Source organism: Oncorhynchus masou, chromosome 24, assembly GCF_036934945.1.
Source record: "Oncorhynchus masou masou isolate Uvic2021 chromosome 24, UVic_Omas_1.1, whole genome shotgun sequence".
Lineage (NCBI taxonomy): Eukaryota > Metazoa > Chordata > Actinopteri > Salmoniformes > Salmonidae > Oncorhynchus > Oncorhynchus masou.
In genome coordinates, this window is record NC_088235.1 from 29,042,858 (window position 1) to 29,060,962 (window position 18,105).

Consider the following 18,105-nt stretch of genomic DNA (forward strand, 5'->3'; position numbering starts at 1 on the left):
AAAAAACATTGACGTTAATCATTGTAGCAACAAGCGCGCGGAAGGAGGCAACGCGACGATCATAATATATCATCCGTTACGGTACTGTAACATGTTTGTCAACAATTAAATATGTTGTTTTTGTGTATATTTGCTGTCGTAAGAGCTGAAAAACTGAACCTTCTTTAGGCTAACTCGTCTAAAGGAACGAGTACTTATATTTTGGATAACGTCGGTGTGCTAGCAGCCGGCTAGCTTACTATAGTTTAGCGTTAGTAGCTTGTCACACGAACAAACAGAATGCTACGTTACTGCGTTCTCTTTTCCCGTCGTGTTTGTTATCTAGCTATCCAACTCAAACCTCATGTTACCTGGCTGAGTAGTTGATTCATATGAGCACAGTAATAATAGTCATTGGTAATGCCTGGTACTCATTGTCAGTAAATTGTTAATCATCAGTACTTTGCGAGCCAATTCATCTCACTGTTCTTGCTTTCATACAACACGACAGACCACCATGGCTTCCGATGACATTGCCCTGCTGGCCGAGGCGCTGTCCAAGACTCATGTAGGATATGGAGAGTTGAGCTACAAGGGCCAGGGACTGAAGCTGGACAACACAGAGTCTGGTGAGTGCACTGATTGCAAAATGGTCAACAACAGGAGACTTAAATATGGCATTGTTCTCTAACAATGCCAACACGGTTAACAGCTTTGATAAGTCTTTTGTCATCTGTTGGTGAATCTGGTTGTCTCTGCAGCGAAGGAGTTGGTGCGGGAAATAGAGGAGTACCAGGGACTCCGGGCCCTGCGGTTGGAGGGAAACACAGTGGGAGTGGAGGCAGCGCAGGCTATCGCCAAAGCCTTGGAGTGCAAAGACCAACTTCAGGTACTGGGTGGAGAGAGGCTTGAGATCAATTGTCTGTCTCCCAGGATGAGCGAAGCAAACTGACTTGGGCCTACTGCTGAAAATAGTGTAGGGAGGGTGTCAGCATTTTACTGTTGAGTGTATTTCTTTACATTCTGCTTTAACTGTTTATTTTTTAGAGTTGCCACTGGAGTGATATGTTCACGGGTCGTTTGCGCTCAGAAATCCCAACTGCCCTGGTGAGTCAACACTAACAACCTCCCCTTGTGCTTCATCTAATTTTATACATATACTGATCACAACAATAAACAGTCTGCTTAAACTAAAACAAACAATTTTACATTTTCATGTCTTTATTGAACACAGTGTAAACATTCACAGTGCAATGTCTTACCATGGACTGATGAACATCAAGGCTTTAAGAGATAATTTTGTGACCCTTTCCAGCTTTATGCAAGTTAACAATTCTTAATCTTGGGTTTTCTGAGATCTCTTTTGTTTGAGGTGTGGTTGACAGCAGGCAAGGCTTCTTGTGAATAACAAACTCAAATTTTATTACATTTATGCAGAAATCCAGAAAATTCCAAAGGCTTCACATACAGTGCCTTGCGAAAGTATTCGGCCCCCTTGAACTTTGCAACCTTTTGCCACATTTCAGGCTTCAAACATAAAGATATAAAACTGTATTTTTTTGTGAAGCATCAACAACAAGTGGGACACAATCATGAAGTGGAACGACATTTATTGGATATTTCAAACTTTTTTAACAAATCAAAAACTGAAAAATTGGGCGTGCAAAATTATTCAGCCCCTTTACTTTCAGTGCAGCAAACTCTCTCCAGAAGTTCAGTGAGGATCTCTGAATGATCCAATGTTGACCTAAATGACTAATGATGATAAATACAATCCACCTGTGTGTAATCAAGTCTCCGTATAAATGCACCTGCACTGTGATGGTCCGTTAAAAGCGCAGAGAGCATCATGAAGAACAAGGAACACACCAGGCAGGTCCGAGATACTGTTGTGAAGAAGTTTAAAGCCGGATTTGGATACAAAAAGATTTCCCAAGCTTTAAACATCCCAAGGAGCACTGTGCAAGCGATAATATTGAAATGGAAGGAGTATCAGACCACTGCAAATCTACCAAGACCTGGCCGTCCCTCTAAACTTTCAGCTCATACAAGGAGAAGACTGATCAGAGATGCAGCCAAGAGGCCCATGATCACTCTGGATGAACTGCAGAGATCTACAGCTGAGGTGGCAGACTCTGTCCATAGGACAACAATCAGTCGTATATTGCACAAATCTGGCCTTTATGGAAGAGTGGCAAGAAGAAAGCCATTAAAGATATCCATAATTGTTGTTTAAAGTTTGTCACAAGCCACCTGGGAGACACACCAAACATGTGGAAGAAGGTGCTCTGGTCAGATGAAACCAAAATTGAACTTTTTGGCAACAATGCAAAATGTTATGTTTGACGTAAAAGCAACACAGCTCATCACTCTGAACACACCATCCCCACTGTCAAACATGGTGGTGGCAGCATCATGGTTTGGGCCTGCTTTTCTTCAGCAGGGACAGGGAAGATGGTTAAAATTGATGGGAAGATGGATGGAGCCAAATACAGGACCATTCTGGAAGAAAACCTGATGGAGTCTGCAAAAGACCTGAGACTGGGACGGAGATTTGTCTTCCAACAAGACAATGATCCAAAACATAAAGCAAAATCTACAATGGAATGGTTCAAAAATAAACATATCCAGGTGTTAGAATGGCCAAGTCAAACTCCAGACCTGAATCCAATCGAGAATCTGTGGAAAGAACTGAAAACTGCTGTTCACAAATGCTCTTCATCCAACCTCACTGAGCTCGAGCTGTTTTGCAAGGAGGAATGGGAAAGAATTTCAGTCTCTCGATGTGCAAAACTGATAGAGACATACCCCAAGCGTCTTACAGCTGTAATCGCAGCAAAAGGTGGCGCTACAAAGTATTAACTTAAGGGGGCTGAATAATTTTGCACGCCAAATTTTTCAGTTTTTGATTTGTTAAAAAAGTTTGAAATATCCAATAAATGTCGTTCCACTTGATGATTGTGTCCCACTTGTTGTTGATTCTTCACAAAAAAATAGTTTTATATCTTTATGTTTGAAGCCTGAAATGTGGCAAAAGGTCGCAAAGTTCAAGGGAGCCGAATACTTTCGCAGGGCACTGTACTTTTTCTTGCCACTGTATGTTCCACAAGTCTGTAGCTCTTCATGTCTCTCTTCATCCTCAGAGGTCCCTGGGCAGTGCGTTGATGACAGCAGGGGCCAGACTGCGAGAGCTTGACCTGAGTGATAACGCTTTTGGGCCAGATGGGGTAAAGGGCATTGAGACTCTACTGAAAAGCTCTGCGTGTCACTCTCTACAGGAGCTGAGACTCAACAACTGTGGCATGGGCATCGGAGGGGGCAAGGTGAGAGTTTGGAAACACCAATTGTGTGACTGCTAGTACTTACTGACATAGGAGCATAGGCCATCAATTACTTTTCTCCATCATTCGTTTTTCTGGTCTACTGTTAGGATGTGCCACAAAGTAACCAGTGTTTTGTCTGTTAGATCCTGGCGGCAGCGTTGACTGAGTGTCATGAACAGTCCAGTGCTCTCGGTGCCCCACTGAAACTGAAAGTGTTCCAAGCAGGCAGAAACCGCTTGGAGAACGAAGGAGCCACAGCCCTTGCCCTGGCATTTCAGGTACAGACAAATGGACACAAATTGCAACTTTATGATGAGGATCTATCCCCATATCATTATTCTCTGTAATAAAGACATGTCTCTTGTTCACACACTGAGCTTGTTAGATGCAGCTTGGCCTAATATCTTGCTTTTTTTCTCCCCTCTCTTTTGTGCACTCTCCCTCCCCCTAATTTCTCTCGCACTCGGTTTCTCCATCTCCCTCCTCTCTCTTATCAGCTTATGGGAAGCCTAGAGGAGGTGCACATGCCCCAGAATGGGATCAACCATGCTGGGGTGACTGCTCTGGCCACCGCCATGCAGCACAACCCCCACCTGCGCATCCTCAACCTCAACGACAACACCTTCACCAAGAGAGGGGCGCTGGCTATGGCTCAGGTATTACTGCCAAAATGTCTGCCTAGTGCTCTGCTGTAGTCAAACATCTTGGTGCTAAGCAGGACAAAATTGTTATTTAGCTGATTGGGGCCATCATATACATTGTAGTGTATTAACAAGGTTTTATTTTACGAGTTCTCTTAATTTAAAATGATCTTTTCCCCTCTCTGTCCCCAGGCTCTGAGGCACCTGAGGACTGTGCAGGTGATCAACTTTGGGGACTGCCTGGTGCGTTCTGAAGGGGCCATTGCTCTCTCTGCTGTCCTGAGAGAGGGACTGCCCACTCTTAAGGTCAGTAGAGGTGTGTGTGTGTGTGGGTGGATTACCCATTCTTGTCTGATTGTTAATTCCTGTGTTCAGGAGCTAAATCTGTCCTTTGGGGAGATCACGGAAGCTGCAGCACTGGTGTTGGCTCAGGCCGTACAAGACAAACCCCATATGGAAAAACTGGATCTCAATGGTATTATTCACCACGCACTACTTCAATCAGTCTGAATGGCCATGAAATATAGATCCAAGTGTTAATGACAAATCCATTTTGTGTGTTTTGTTTATAATATATGATCTGTTTTTGTCCAGGTAACTGTTTGGGGGAGGAGGGGTGTGAGGCTCTGAAGGAGACCATGGACAACATGGACAGGGCTGACATACTGGCATCTCTCAGGTAGGTGTGTGTGGATGTCATCACAGGTGTAATTATACAACATTTAGCTATCGTCCTAGATGCTGTATTGGCCTTGTTCTACACTCTATAGTGATGATGAGGGAGAGCCTGATGAAGAAGAGGAGGAAGATGAGGAGGAGGAGGTTGAAGATGAGGAGAATGGCAAAGAGATGAAGGAGAATGGAGTGAAGGATGAAAGAGAGAGCCCAGTGAACCTTGAGCCAACTTGTCATCCAGAGATCCTCTCTTTCCTCAGCTCCCCCATCGCTGAGACACTGCTCAAACTGGGGGACAACAGGACTGAACTCATCCAGCAACACGTAAATTATTACTGTGGTCGTGGGCCATTCACACTTTAACTGTTGAAGTGTATCTGAAGAGGGCCTTGTTGTGTAAGGTTAGAAGGCAATAACAGTTGTCATTGGGTTTTAACATCTATTGTGGAAACTTCCCTGGTCAGGTGGATGTCTCTGACCCTGATAAGGTTGCCGATGCCTTCCTGAGAATCTCCTCTCTGTACAGTGATGACCATGAGGTCAAGAAGGCTGTCCTGGAGACTATTGGTGAGCCTAAACAGTCAAACACCCTCTTCTCTAAGTCCTGTCCGGCATCCTGCCTCTGTGTTGGAGTGGGACTCTTAATGTGACTAAGTTGCGCTGCTTGTCCTACAGACATCCTGTTGAAGAAGGCATTCTCTGGTTCCTCCCTGCAGACCTACAGCTTCCTGTCCACTCTACTGGTGATGCTGGGGCTCCTCAAGGTAGCAACACTATGTACAACATGCTTATACCGTTCACTGAGTCTCAGCCATGTCAGTTACCATGTTGGGGTCAATCCATTCAAATCCATAACTTGTAGGAAATGAACAAAAAATGTCCTGTTTTCTATGAGATTTATTTAACTTGTCAGGCTACAAAAATGTAGCCCAACTCTGATTAGCAGTAATGCCAGCCCTAATATATATGGCTCCCATGTTAATCTGTGCTGTCCAGGGTGAGGGCAAGGTGAAGAAGGTGCAGGTGTTACCTGGTCACCTGTTGGTTTTGGAGCACGCTGTCCAACAGGACTACTTCCCCCAGGACCACGCCACCCTGCTGGACACCTTTGTCGCCAGGTAAGGCTGTGTGTACCCGTTAGTCTGTCTGGGTAGGTTGTGGACATTGAATAGTAGGCAGCTCCATGATCCTTGGGGTCTCAAGGGTGTCCCTCCATGAAGAAAAATAACAAATCTAATCTTCTAATACATCACAATGGAATAAATTCCATTTCAATACTGTCACTATCACATCAGAATGGCGTCTAGACGCACAGAATTAGAATTCATAATTCTATGATGGAGGAACACGGTATAATTCTAGTTCGATCCGTCTAGACGCCATTTTAAGAAAAACACGTCTAAATATAACTTTTCAACATTGCCTGCTCCAGAGTGTTTTCACTACTTATAAAAACTGAATATTGTAGGGCTTCCCTCATGCCCCTTCTCATCACTGTGCTAGCAGCCATGTGAGTGCAAGCAAGCTACCAACCAGAACATTAAGCTAGCCAAGATGAGCTACACAAACAGACTATAAAGCTACAAGTAGTGAGTGGAGTTACAAATGTACTGTACTAAATAAGTTAAATGTCTTACCTGTAATGAAATGTTTTACACACACATAGCTTACTTGAACACCGGGTCCCCACATTTCCCACTCGCCCACACTGACTAGTCTGAAGCCACTGGGCTCTTCTCGCAGGCGCTATTCCCCTACGTGGGAGCATTGGGATCCATAGGTCGGGATTTTTGACCTGGTTACATGTACATTGAACAACACAGCAGCTTTTCGGGATGTTTTGTTATTTCTCTATAACAAAAAATCTACTATGAAGTTGTCTCTTTTACATTGGAGGTCAATAGGAAGGAATTTAGGTTTTCTTCAATTTGTGTGTGTGGTCAAGGGGAATTCCTTATTACATAAATATAGACTGGGACTATTGGAAAGTCATTTATAGCACTGTGATGTAATTAGACCTGGGTTCAAATACAGCACATTTGTATTTTAAATACTTTTTCTGTGTATTTGGCTTAATCAACTACTTCTATATGAAAATAATTTCCTATAAATACTATTTGAAACTCTTTTCAAATACATTTATTTTCTTGTTTTAATCTTGTGATGAGCTTAGATTTTCCCACTGTCGTGGAGGTAAAAGTTCTTATGCGTCTGTGTATGCAACCTACAGGCACGGTAAAGCCCTGAAGTCCTGCAGCCATGCCCGAGATAGTCTCAAGTCCACACTGGAGAGAAGGATCTCCCCGGAATGCTGAGCCCTCCTGCAGCCCAAATGAACCAGTCAAAGCCGCACACACTCCCACTCAGGACACACACTGCACTGATAAAGGGACATTCCTTGCATGAGGACCTCACATAGATACTTTACACTGGACAGAAGAAGGGGACGAAAACCAATCTACCTACACTCAATACATACCTGTGCGTTTTAGATTCATGAAGCTCCTCCAATGAAGACGTATTGAAGACTAGTTATTCTGACAGGGTTTCCTCAATTTTATTTTTCTATTTGATCTTGTTACTATTTTTTTTTTTTTACAAAAAAGGGACATTTTCGTTAAGCCTTTAAACTAAAGACATCGTGGGGAGAAAGTGATTTGAAAAACTGAATAAATATTGAAGTTGATGGGCACACAAACAAGAATGGTGGTCAGATTCAGTAAGAACATGGTATTACGTTCTAGATGAACCTAGCTGGCCACGTCTGTACTGTTCAGCCTTAATATTATCCCACCATATTATTCCCGAGTTCAACCAGGTCAGATTCATTACTGTGCATCAGACGGTGAGGAGTGGACTACAGTATGCCTGTGCATCAGACGGTGAGGAGTGGACTACAGTATGCCTGTGCATCAGACGGTGAGGAGTGGACTACAGTATGCCTGTGCATCAGACGGTGAGGAGTGGACTACAGTATGCCTGTGCATCAGACGGTGAGGAGTGGACTACAGTATGCCTGTGCATCAGACGGTGAGGAGTGGACTACAGTATGCCTGTGCATCAGACGGTGAGGAGTGGACTACAGTATGCCTGTGCATCAGACGGTGAGGAGTGGACTACAGTATGCCTGTGCATCAGACGGTGAGGAGTGGACTACAGTATGCCTGTGCATCGCACCGTATGGACAGGAATAGACATCTATGTATGTATTGCTCTTGTACTGTATGCCGTTATAACAATGTGGAGCTCAGGAGACTAACTTGTTGAAAGGGAACTTATGGGGGAAAATAGAATTTACCTTTGATTCTCATGTGTCTTACAACTTTAATGTAATGAACATTGATCTGTATAACATTGGAATAGATGTACAGTATCATCAGGACTATATTGATGTTTTTCATGTTAATCTGATTGTATTGAGATGAAGTGAGTGATGTGATAAAATATTACTTTTCCAAGAGTCCTCAGTGTGTTTGTTCATTTTAATCACACTTAAACGGTAATCCTCAAACCAGAGGCAATTCCTCTTCTTGTTTATTTTCACTGCCACTGCCTCCTTATAGAAGCCTTACAGTAGCTAGGCGATATGCATACTGTTTATACATCCCCTGAGGCGCAGCTCTACTGCGCACTTTGAAACCCAGGAGAAATGAATCGAAAGACGGGGTCAGAGTGAATGGAGGGATAATGAAGTTTACTTTGGATGGGGTACAGCCAGGGGAAGAGCATGGGAGAGAGACCACGGACCGTGAGAGAATAAACGGCAGTACAAAGAACGGGAGCTGAATAACAGGGACACGAATACGGAGCGAGAGTGAGTGAGTAAACGGTAAATGGTGGAGAGATGCTGCCTAGGTTGCGTTCGAATGAAGCGTCGACTTTGTGTTGAGACCTTCAGATATTGATAATATATTAATAATGGGAAAAAACTGCCGGACTTTAACTTCTAGAGATTGGACAGAATGGGTCAAATACACTGTCATGATTTTCTGTCAGCCTACACCTTATTTTAAAAAAGATAGAGACGTGGGAAAGTTGTCGTGGAATAGCCAGGTAACGGTAGAAAACCACTAGAGGGAAATGTATTCCCCTTGGTTTATTTACAGGAGACGGCAGCGGTGAGTCCTGTGCCCAGCCGTGAATACACTGCGCGGCTTTGTGCGCAGCCGGCGTGCCAGCTCAACTGCGGTCTAAACTGCTTATCCCCGGGGGGACACTGACACACAGGCTTTGCCCTAGGAAATTCCACCGTCTCTTATTTCTCCCCCTCTCTCACAACTCTCTCTTTCACTCAAAATTCACAACGGTCTGTGATCATTGTAGGTGGAGACATCTTTGAAAAATGTGTTAAAACAGTTTTTCAATTGCTCAGTAGTAACAAGTAGGCTAGTGGTCAACAAGGATTACATCGTTTTAGTTGGATTTATCTGGAAATTTTCCTCGTTTCAGGTAGGGACAATCTCCCAAACCCATATTTCCATACTTAGTGAATTGTTTTGGTTCAGGTAGACTGCGACATCAGACAACAAAGTGATCACGGTTTCATTGTGATGAAATAGCCTACATACACACGTTTAAGCTATCATTGAAATACTGTCTTTAGATGTGGAAAAACACTTTCAATTAGTGAATTTCCATTATGAAACTAGGAGAAACATTGGAATTCATGCCATTCTTGCTATTATTGGCTATTAGGCCTACCCTCTAAATACATTTTCTCACAGTCTAAATCTGGTGACGCATGTGATTGGAAAGGGCAGGTTTGACAAGTTTTCCATTTTTTAGTTGATCTACCCATATATTCAGACAGGTCTTAATCTTTTTATGCAAGATGTTCAATTTTTTTTAAACCTTTATTTAACTAGGCAAGTCAGTTAAGAGCAAATTCTTATTTGCAATGATGGCCTGCCAAAAGGCCTCCTCTGGGCAGGAGGGCTGGAATTGAAAATACTATACAAATAAGGATAAAACACACAAGACAAGAGACACCACAACACGACAAGAGACACCACAACATGACAAGAGACAACACGACAAGAGACACCACAACACTACATAAAGAGACACAACACGACAAGAGACACAACAACACGACAAGAGACACCACAACACTACATAAAGAGACACCACAACACTACATAAAGAGACACCACAACACGACAAGAGACACCACAACACGGCAAGAGATACCACAACACTACATAAAGAGACACCACAACACTACATAAAGAGACACCACAACACTACATAAAGAGACACCACAACACTACATACAGAGACACCACAACATGACAAGAGACACCACAACACGACAAGAGACACCACAACACGAGACACAACAACACGACAAGAGACACCACAACACTACATACAGACACCACAACACTACATACAGAGACACCACAACACTACATACAGAGACACCACAACACGACATACAGACACCACTACACGACATACAGACACCACTACATACAGAGACACCACAACACTACATAGAGACACCACAACACTACATAGAGACACCACAACACTACATAGAGACACCACAACACTACATAAAGAGACACCACAACACTACATAAAGAGACACCACAACACTACATACAGAGACACCACAACACACAGAGACACCACAACACGACAAGAGACACCACAACACTACATACAGAAACACTACATACAGAGACACCACAACACGACATACAGACACCACTACACGACATACAGACACCACTACATACAGAAACACTACATACAGACACCACAACATGACAAGAGACACAACAACACGACAAGAGACACTACAACACGACAAGAGACACTACAACACCACAACACGACAAGAGACAACACGACAAGAGACACCACAACACTACTTAAAGAGACACCACAACACTACTTAAAGAGACACCACAACACGACATACAGAAACACTACATAAAGAGACACCACAACACGACAAGAGACAACACGACAAGGGACACCACAACACGACATAAAGACACACCACAACACGACAAGAGACAACACGACAAGAGACACCACAACACTACATAAAGAGAGACCTAAGGCAACAGAACATGGCAGCAGCACAAAACACGGTACAAACATTATTGGGCACAGACAACAGCACAAAGGGCAAGAAGAGGCAGCAATAAATCACGCGTCTTTGAATGAAGAGATGACGATAAAACGGTCCAGTTGTAAGACAATAACCAATGAGAAAAAGACACAACACGACAAGAGACACAACAACACGACAAGAGACACCACAACACTACATAAAGAGACACCACAACACTACATAAAGAGACACCACAACACGACAAGAGACACCACAACACGGCAAGAGATACCACAACACTACATAAAGAGACACCACAACACTACATAAAGAGACACCACAACACTACATAAAGAGACACCACAACACTACATACAGAGACACCACAACATGACAAGAGACACCACAACACGACAAGAGACACCACAACACGAGACACAACAACACGACAAGAGACACCACAACACTACATACAGACACCACAACACTACATACAGAGACACCACAACATGACAAGAGACACCACAACACGACAAGAGACACCACAACACGAGACACAACAACACGACAAGAGACACCACAACACTACATACAGACACCACAACACGACATACAGACACCACTACACGACATACAGACACCACTACATACAGAGACACCACAACACTACATAGAGACACCACAACACTACATAGAGACACCACAACACTACATAAAGAGACACCACAACACTACATAAAGAGACACCACAACACTACATACAGAGACACCACAACACACAGAGACACCACAACACGACAAGAGACACCACAACACTACATACAGAAACACTACATACAGAGACACCACAACACGACATACAGACACCACTACACGACATACAGACACCACTACATACAGAAACACTACATACAGACACCACAACATGACAAGAGACACAACAACACGACAAGAGACACTACAACACGACAAGAGACACTACAACACCACAACACGACAAGAGACAACACGACAAGAGACACCACAACACTACTTAAAGAGACACCACAACACTACTTAAAGAGACACCACAACACGACATACAGAAACACTACATAAAGAGACACCACAACACGACAAGAGACAACACGACAAGGGACACCACAACACGACATAAAGACACACCACAACACGACAAGAGACAACACGACAAGAGACACCACAACACTACATAAAGAGAGACCTAAGGCAACAGAACATGGCAGCAGCACAAAACACGGTACAAACATTATTGGGCACAGACAACAGCACAAAGGGCAAGAAGAGGCAGCAATAAATCACGCGTCTTTGAATGAAGAGATGACGATAAAACGGTCCAGTTGTAAGACAATAACCAATGACCAAAGCTGCATGGTCTCGTGGAGTTTTAGCCTACAATCAGTTAGGGAACTTTAGCATAAAGATACATTATAACTATTATCTTATGTAGGATATTGAATAAATACGGATTTATATCGTTTTACGAATGGATTAACTTTATGCGTAATTGGAGTTGTTGGGACCACATTTAAATGCATGTATAAAGATAGTTTTAACGCTGCGAGGTGTGAAACGGATTTTCAAGTCGAGATGTCTCACTGAGTTGATAATTAAGCCGTGGAATGTAGCCCGGCGAAAACCGACGCATACTTGCAAAGATTTGAGAAAGCAAATAGCCCAAATTACTCTAATCCGAAAAATAGACGGGTTGAGAAATTAGATTAACTCGATAAAGGGATAAAACTGAGACTCTCTAAAACATATAGGTCTACATGGGATATGGAATGGCTGTCAACTTTGTTTATCTTGTAGTAGAATAATATTTGCGCAGCCAGTTGAATCTCCTTTGATTTTCCAGATGTATTCGATGGACTGCCCGGTAGCCTTGTGGTCTCTGCTGGTACTGTTCTTGGCCATCCCGGGGGCGCACCTTGGCAAGTGCCCAAAGGAGTGCATATGTGACCAAATCTCACTCACTGTTACCTGTGTCAACAAAAACCTGACAGAGGTGCCTTCCACAATCGACGAGGTAAGCCTAAACCTCATGTGACTGACTCATTGAAATTTTGGATTTTATGAAGTAAGCCTAATGATTACAATTCAAGGGGAAACCTGTTTGAATACAGCAGGGTTTCCCAGACCATGTCCCGGGGCCCCCTGGGTGGACGTTTTGGTTTTTGCCCGAGCACTACACAGTTCATTCAAATAATGCTTGGTGATGGGTTGATTATTTGAATCAGCTGTGTAGTGCTCGGGCAAAAACCAAAACGTGCAGCCGGGGACACTAAAGGTTGAATAACAAAATCATATTAAACAAATCTCAATCATTATCAATCCCCCCCCATCAGATCACAGTGAAACTGGATCTGAGAAGCAACTACATCCAGGAGCTGCCATCAGGTGCGTTCAAACACACGCCGTACCTGACACACCTGTCATTGCAGCGCTGCAATCTCCGCACCGTGAAGGAGGGGGCATTCCGTGCTCTGGGCCGTCTCGTCTTCCTCAACCTGGCCAACAACAACATGGAGATCCTTTATCAGGTGAGAGAGATTTGCAGTGTTATATGTGACTGTTTCTGTGGTTTGACTATGTTTCTGGGGGAACTTGGTATTGAAAATGAAAAGCTCCACACTCTCTTTCTTCATCTCATTTCCTTTTATCTCTCTCTCTCTCTCTCTCTCGCTCTCTCTCTCTCTGTCTTGCTGCCACTCTCTCCCCTCCCTCTCATTTCCCCTTCCTCCCACTCTCCCCTCCCTCTCATTCCCCCTTCCTCCCACTCTTTCCCCTCCCTTTCATTCCCCCTTCCTCCCACTCTCTCCCCTCCCTCTCATTCCCCCTTCCTCCCACTCTCTCCCCTCCCTCTCATTCCCCCTTCCTCCCACTCTCTCTCCTCTCCCATCTCCAGGAGTCGTTTGACGGTCTCTCCTCACTGAAGCAGCTGCTGATTGACCGTAACCGAGTGGAGGAGATCCAGCCAGGGGCCTTCTCTCAGCTGGGGTTCCTCAACCTGCTCTCCCTCACCCACAACCAGCTCACCTATATCCCCAACATGGCCTTCCAGGGCCTGCAGAACATAAAGTGGTTGCGCCTTAGCCACAACTCTGTTAACTACATGGCCACTGAGGCCTTCGCAGGCCTGTTCACCCTCACGCGCCTCAGCCTCGACCACAACGAGCTGCAGTTCTTTCCTACTGAGACCATGACCAGGTATGATTGTTGTGTTATCTCTTCCCTGACATACACCACAACACCCTTTTTCCAGGCACCATAAAGGCCTATTCTACCAACCATCCATTCCTCATTCCCCTCTCTCTCTCTCAATTTTTAAAATTCAATTCAATTCGCTTTATTGGCATGACGCAACAATGTACATATTGCCAAAGCTTATTTTGGATATTTACAATATAAAAAATAAATAAAAATGAGAATCAAAATTGTCATCGGGACAACAGTAACAACAATCATCAAGGGTCAAAATAACCATACATTGAACAGTAACAATAAGCATACAGTAGAGTACATGTGCAGGTTAATTGGCCTGTCAGAGACTGTCCCTCAACTCATGGCAGGCAGCAATGTAGTGTGCTGCCAACCCACAGCTCTATGCGTCCTCCCCCAACAGGACGGGTAGCCTATCCTGAACAGAGGTCTTTGAAACCTTGAATAAGGGTTTCAAATTTGGGAAAATGACACTCTCTATTTGTTTTATATTTTTACATTTTGTCAGGAAATGCAGCTCCGTCTCAGGTTCTCTCTCTCTCTCTCTCTCTCTCTCTCTCTCTCTCATTCCCTCTATCTGTTCCCTCTCTCCAGACTCCCAGAGGTGACCCGTCTGGACCTCAGCTTCAACCCCATGACGTTCCTGGGTGAGGAGACTGTCTCCATGAACAAACTCACCCACCTCTTCATGGACCACATGTCCCTGCAGGACCTGTCCCACACGGCCGTGTCCCTGTCCCCCTCTCTCACCCACCTGGACCTCAGCCACAACCAGCTCCGTGTCCTCCAGCCCTTCACTCCAGCCTCCCCCAAGCTGGCCCGCCTTAACCTGGCTGGAAACCCCATCTACTGCAACTGCTACCTGCTGCCGCTGAGGGAGTGGGGCATCCGGAAGAAGGTGAAGCTGATGGGGGCTTGCGGGGGACCGGCTCACTTCTCTGGGGAGAACCTGGAGGCCATCCACCCCCGGGACCTGCGCTGCCAGAGCCAGGAGGCCATGCTGAAGGCTGAGTTTGAGGAGCAGACTAGGGTGATGTCGCCCCCCACCCCCGAGCCCATCAACAAGGTCAAGTGTCCTGCCAACTGTGCCTGTGAGGTGAGAGAGGGGGATGCTGAGATTTTGATATGGGTTATGATCTTGCCATCCTAAAATGTATTTACCTCACCAAACCCTCTCTCTTCTATCTTATTCCTCCTGTCTTCCCTTATCCATCCCGCCTGTCCTCCCTTATCTATCCCTCCTGTCCTCCCTTATCCATCCTTCCTGTCCTCCCTTATCCATCCCTCCTGTCTTCCCTTATCCATCCCTCCTGTCTTCCCTTATCTATCCCTCCTGTCCTCCCTTATCCAACCCTCCTGTACTCCCTTATCCATCCCGCCTGTCCTCCCTTATCCATCCCGCCTTTCCTCCCTTATCCACTCCTCCTGTCCTCCCTTATCCACCCCTCCCGTCCTCCCTTATCCATCCCTCCTGTCTTCCCTTATCCACCCCTTATCCACCCACTTATCCACCCCTCCCTTATCCATCCCTCCTGTCCTCCCTTATCTAACCCTCCTGTCCTCCCTTATCCATCCCGCCTTTCCTCCCTTATCCACCCCTCCCGTCCTCCCTTATCCACCCTTTATCCACCCCTCCTGTCCTCCCTTATCCACCCCTCCCGTCCTCCCTTATTCACCCCTCCCGTCCTCCCTTATCTACCCCTTATCCACCCCTCCCTTATCCATCCCTTATCCACCCCTCCCGTCCTCCCTTATCCACCCCTCCCTTATCCATCCCTTATCCACCCCCTTATCCACCCCTCCCGTCATCCCTTATCCACCCCTTATCCATCCCTTATCCACCCCTCCCGTCCTCCCTTATCCATCCCTCCTGTCCTCCATTGTTCCCCTCAGGGTGAGACACACCACTCCTCCTGTGAGAACCGCGGCCACAACAAAGTCCCCCTCGGCTTCTCCCCCGACACACGCCTCCTCGACCTGCGGGGCAACCACTTCCACTACATCCCTGCCAACAGTTTTCCCGGCGTTGCCAAGGTAGTCTCCCTCCATCTACAGCGCTGTAAGATTGTGGAGGTGGAGCCTGGTGCGTTCCATGGCTTGAAAGGGCTGGTCTACCTTTACCTCTCAGAGAATGAGCTTGACTCCCTCAGCCCTGACGCCTTCAAGGGCATGCCTCAGCTCACCTACCTCCACTTGGAGAAGAACAAATTCACAGTCTTCCCCAAGGGGGCCTTCAAGCTGCTGCCTGGTCTGCTGGCCCTTCACATGGAGAACAACTCCATCGCCAAGCTGGAGCCAGGGATCCTGAATGGGGCTGAGAAGCTGAGGGGGCTCTATCTGACCTCCAACTTCATCAATGATGTGGCCCCCAGGGCACTTGACCCATCCCCCGACCTCGACACTCTTCACTTGGGAGGGAACAAGCTCAAGGAGGTTCCCAGTGATGCGCTAGCGAAGACAGGCAACCTGGGAGAGTTACGGTTGTCTGGGAATCCCATTCGCTGGATTGGGCCGCATGCTTTCCAGCCATTAGCTAGGGCACTGAAGGATCTGTATCTGGACGGCATGGGTTTGGAGAAGGTGAGGGGATATATTTACATGCCAGTACATCTGTGGTTTTCCTGTCACTCATCTACATTCTCGTTGTTTTCGTGTATCTCCCTTCATTCCCTTGCAATCTCGTATGCTCCAGTTTCTCTTCTCTCCTATTCCCTCCCCATGACACGCCTGTGTTTTGTGGTTCTCCTGCAGATGTCTAAGGACTCTCTGGCAGGGCTGGGTGCTGGTCTGAGGAGTCTATACCTAGAGGGAAACCAACTAGAGGAGGTGCCTGACTTCAACCCTCTGACCGGCCTGGAGGTCATCAACCTGGCAGAGAACCCTCTGCTATGTGACTGCCCCCTGCTGCCACTACGCATGTACCACATCCGCACATTACGCTCTCTCTATCACATACACACAATGATACATGCTTGCAAACTCCCCCTCTTTCTTCCTCGCTCATGTACACACGTGCTGTAACCCACTCATGTTCACTCTCTCATACAATCTGTAAACACACAATCATGTCTTAATGGCCACTCAGAAATATGCTGTACTCAACATACATGACAATGCCTTTGTTAAAGCCTAACTCTCTTTCCCTCAGGTGGATTGAGAAGGTGAACCTGAAGGTCCGGGCCACTTGTGTCCACCCACCTGAGCTGCGAGGCCGGAGGGTCAAGGACGTCCACGTCTTCAAGGCCTGCCCTGGAGGGGAAAGCCTGCCCTCTGCCCCCCTCCCGAAGGTTTCCAAACCCCCCAAGTCCACCAAACCCAAACCTGCCCACCTCAATGCCCCCAGACAGGTCAAGGTGGTGAAAACCAAAACCAAAGCTCGCAAGATTCAGACCCCAAAGCCCACCGTCTCCAAGAAAACCACCAAGAGAAGCATGGTGGTTTGATTGCACATAGCTGTCACTATTACACGTAACTACAGGTGAGGAGATGTAACTGTCGGAGCTATAATGATGTGCCTCACTTGTCTCCCTCAAGGCTTTGACCTCTGTAGATATGCACAACTCAACACAGAACAGACCAACACATACTAAGACAGACACACAGTGGTCTTCATAGACAGATGCTATTCTGAAGAGGGTAGAAAAAGATGTAGAATTTCAATAATGTTGAAACTATTCTTTAACACCAGGATTATACTGTATGTTATTTCTATAATCGAGTGGCTTCCTGTTGAAAATGTTCTGAATTCATACTAACATTTTCAAATGTTACATTATGAAGTTTAGTCCGCTATGCTGACGCTTGCTAGTGAAAACCAAACTGTAGGGAGCTCCAACATTTACTTCCCAATCTCCACATTCCACTGTACTAACACTCACTCTATTAGAGGGCAGTTTGACATACAGTACGTTGTAATTGCACTTTCTGTTTCCCACTTTGAAAACATTTTTGAACGTTACGGAGATCGAAATAAAGAATGAACAATTCTGTCAAGTGAGATGCTTGTTCAGTGTGGAAAAAGTTTGGCATTATAAAGAGCTCAAAGCTAGGTTCCTACCAGTACATAGCACTACCCTACTGTCTCGGTGTGTAGTAATGCATGTGTTTCATAGCAGATCCTAGTTTAGTCAGTAAAAAGTCAAACGTGAAGGAAGATCATAAATCCCACAGACACTCAGAG

General features: G+C 45.5%; 2 protein-coding genes across 5 annotated transcripts; both read left to right on the forward strand.

Moving 5' to 3' along the window:
* On the forward strand, nt 1-8,078 carry LOC135512004 (ran GTPase-activating protein 1-like). Its single transcript, XM_064933567.1, has 15 exons — nt 1-81; nt 491-608; nt 741-868; nt 1,027-1,086; nt 3,123-3,302; nt 3,446-3,580; nt 3,800-3,958; nt 4,136-4,249; nt 4,319-4,418; nt 4,538-4,622; nt 4,714-4,942; nt 5,083-5,185; nt 5,294-5,382; nt 5,615-5,736; nt 6,849-8,078. The coding sequence occupies exons 2-15, from the start codon at nt 497-499 to the stop codon at nt 6,931-6,933; spliced, it is 1,701 nt and encodes a 566-aa protein (XP_064789639.1). The 5' UTR covers nt 1-81; nt 491-496; the 3' UTR covers nt 6,934-8,078.
* A 205-nt stretch (nt 8,079-8,283) lies between these two features.
* chadlb (chondroadherin-like b) lies at nt 8,284-18,043 on the forward strand. 4 transcript variants are annotated; one of them, XM_064933574.1, is made up of 8 exons: nt 8,284-8,447; nt 12,562-12,732; nt 13,052-13,246; nt 13,612-13,913; nt 14,520-15,021; nt 15,819-16,505; nt 16,677-16,843; nt 17,074-18,043. In XM_064933574.1, the coding sequence occupies exons 2-8, from the start codon at nt 12,562-12,564 to the stop codon at nt 17,366-17,368; spliced, it is 2,319 nt and encodes a 772-aa protein (XP_064789646.1). In that variant the 5' UTR covers nt 8,284-8,447; the 3' UTR covers nt 17,369-18,043. The 4 variants fall into 4 exon arrangements, with proteins under 4 accessions (XP_064789646.1, XP_064789647.1, XP_064789645.1 ...); XM_064933575.1 differs by having other exon boundaries at nt 8,284-8,436; XM_064933573.1 differs by lacking the exon at nt 8,284-8,447 and adding an exon at nt 8,900-9,067.
* Nucleotides 18,044-18,105: the final 62 nt, after the last annotated feature.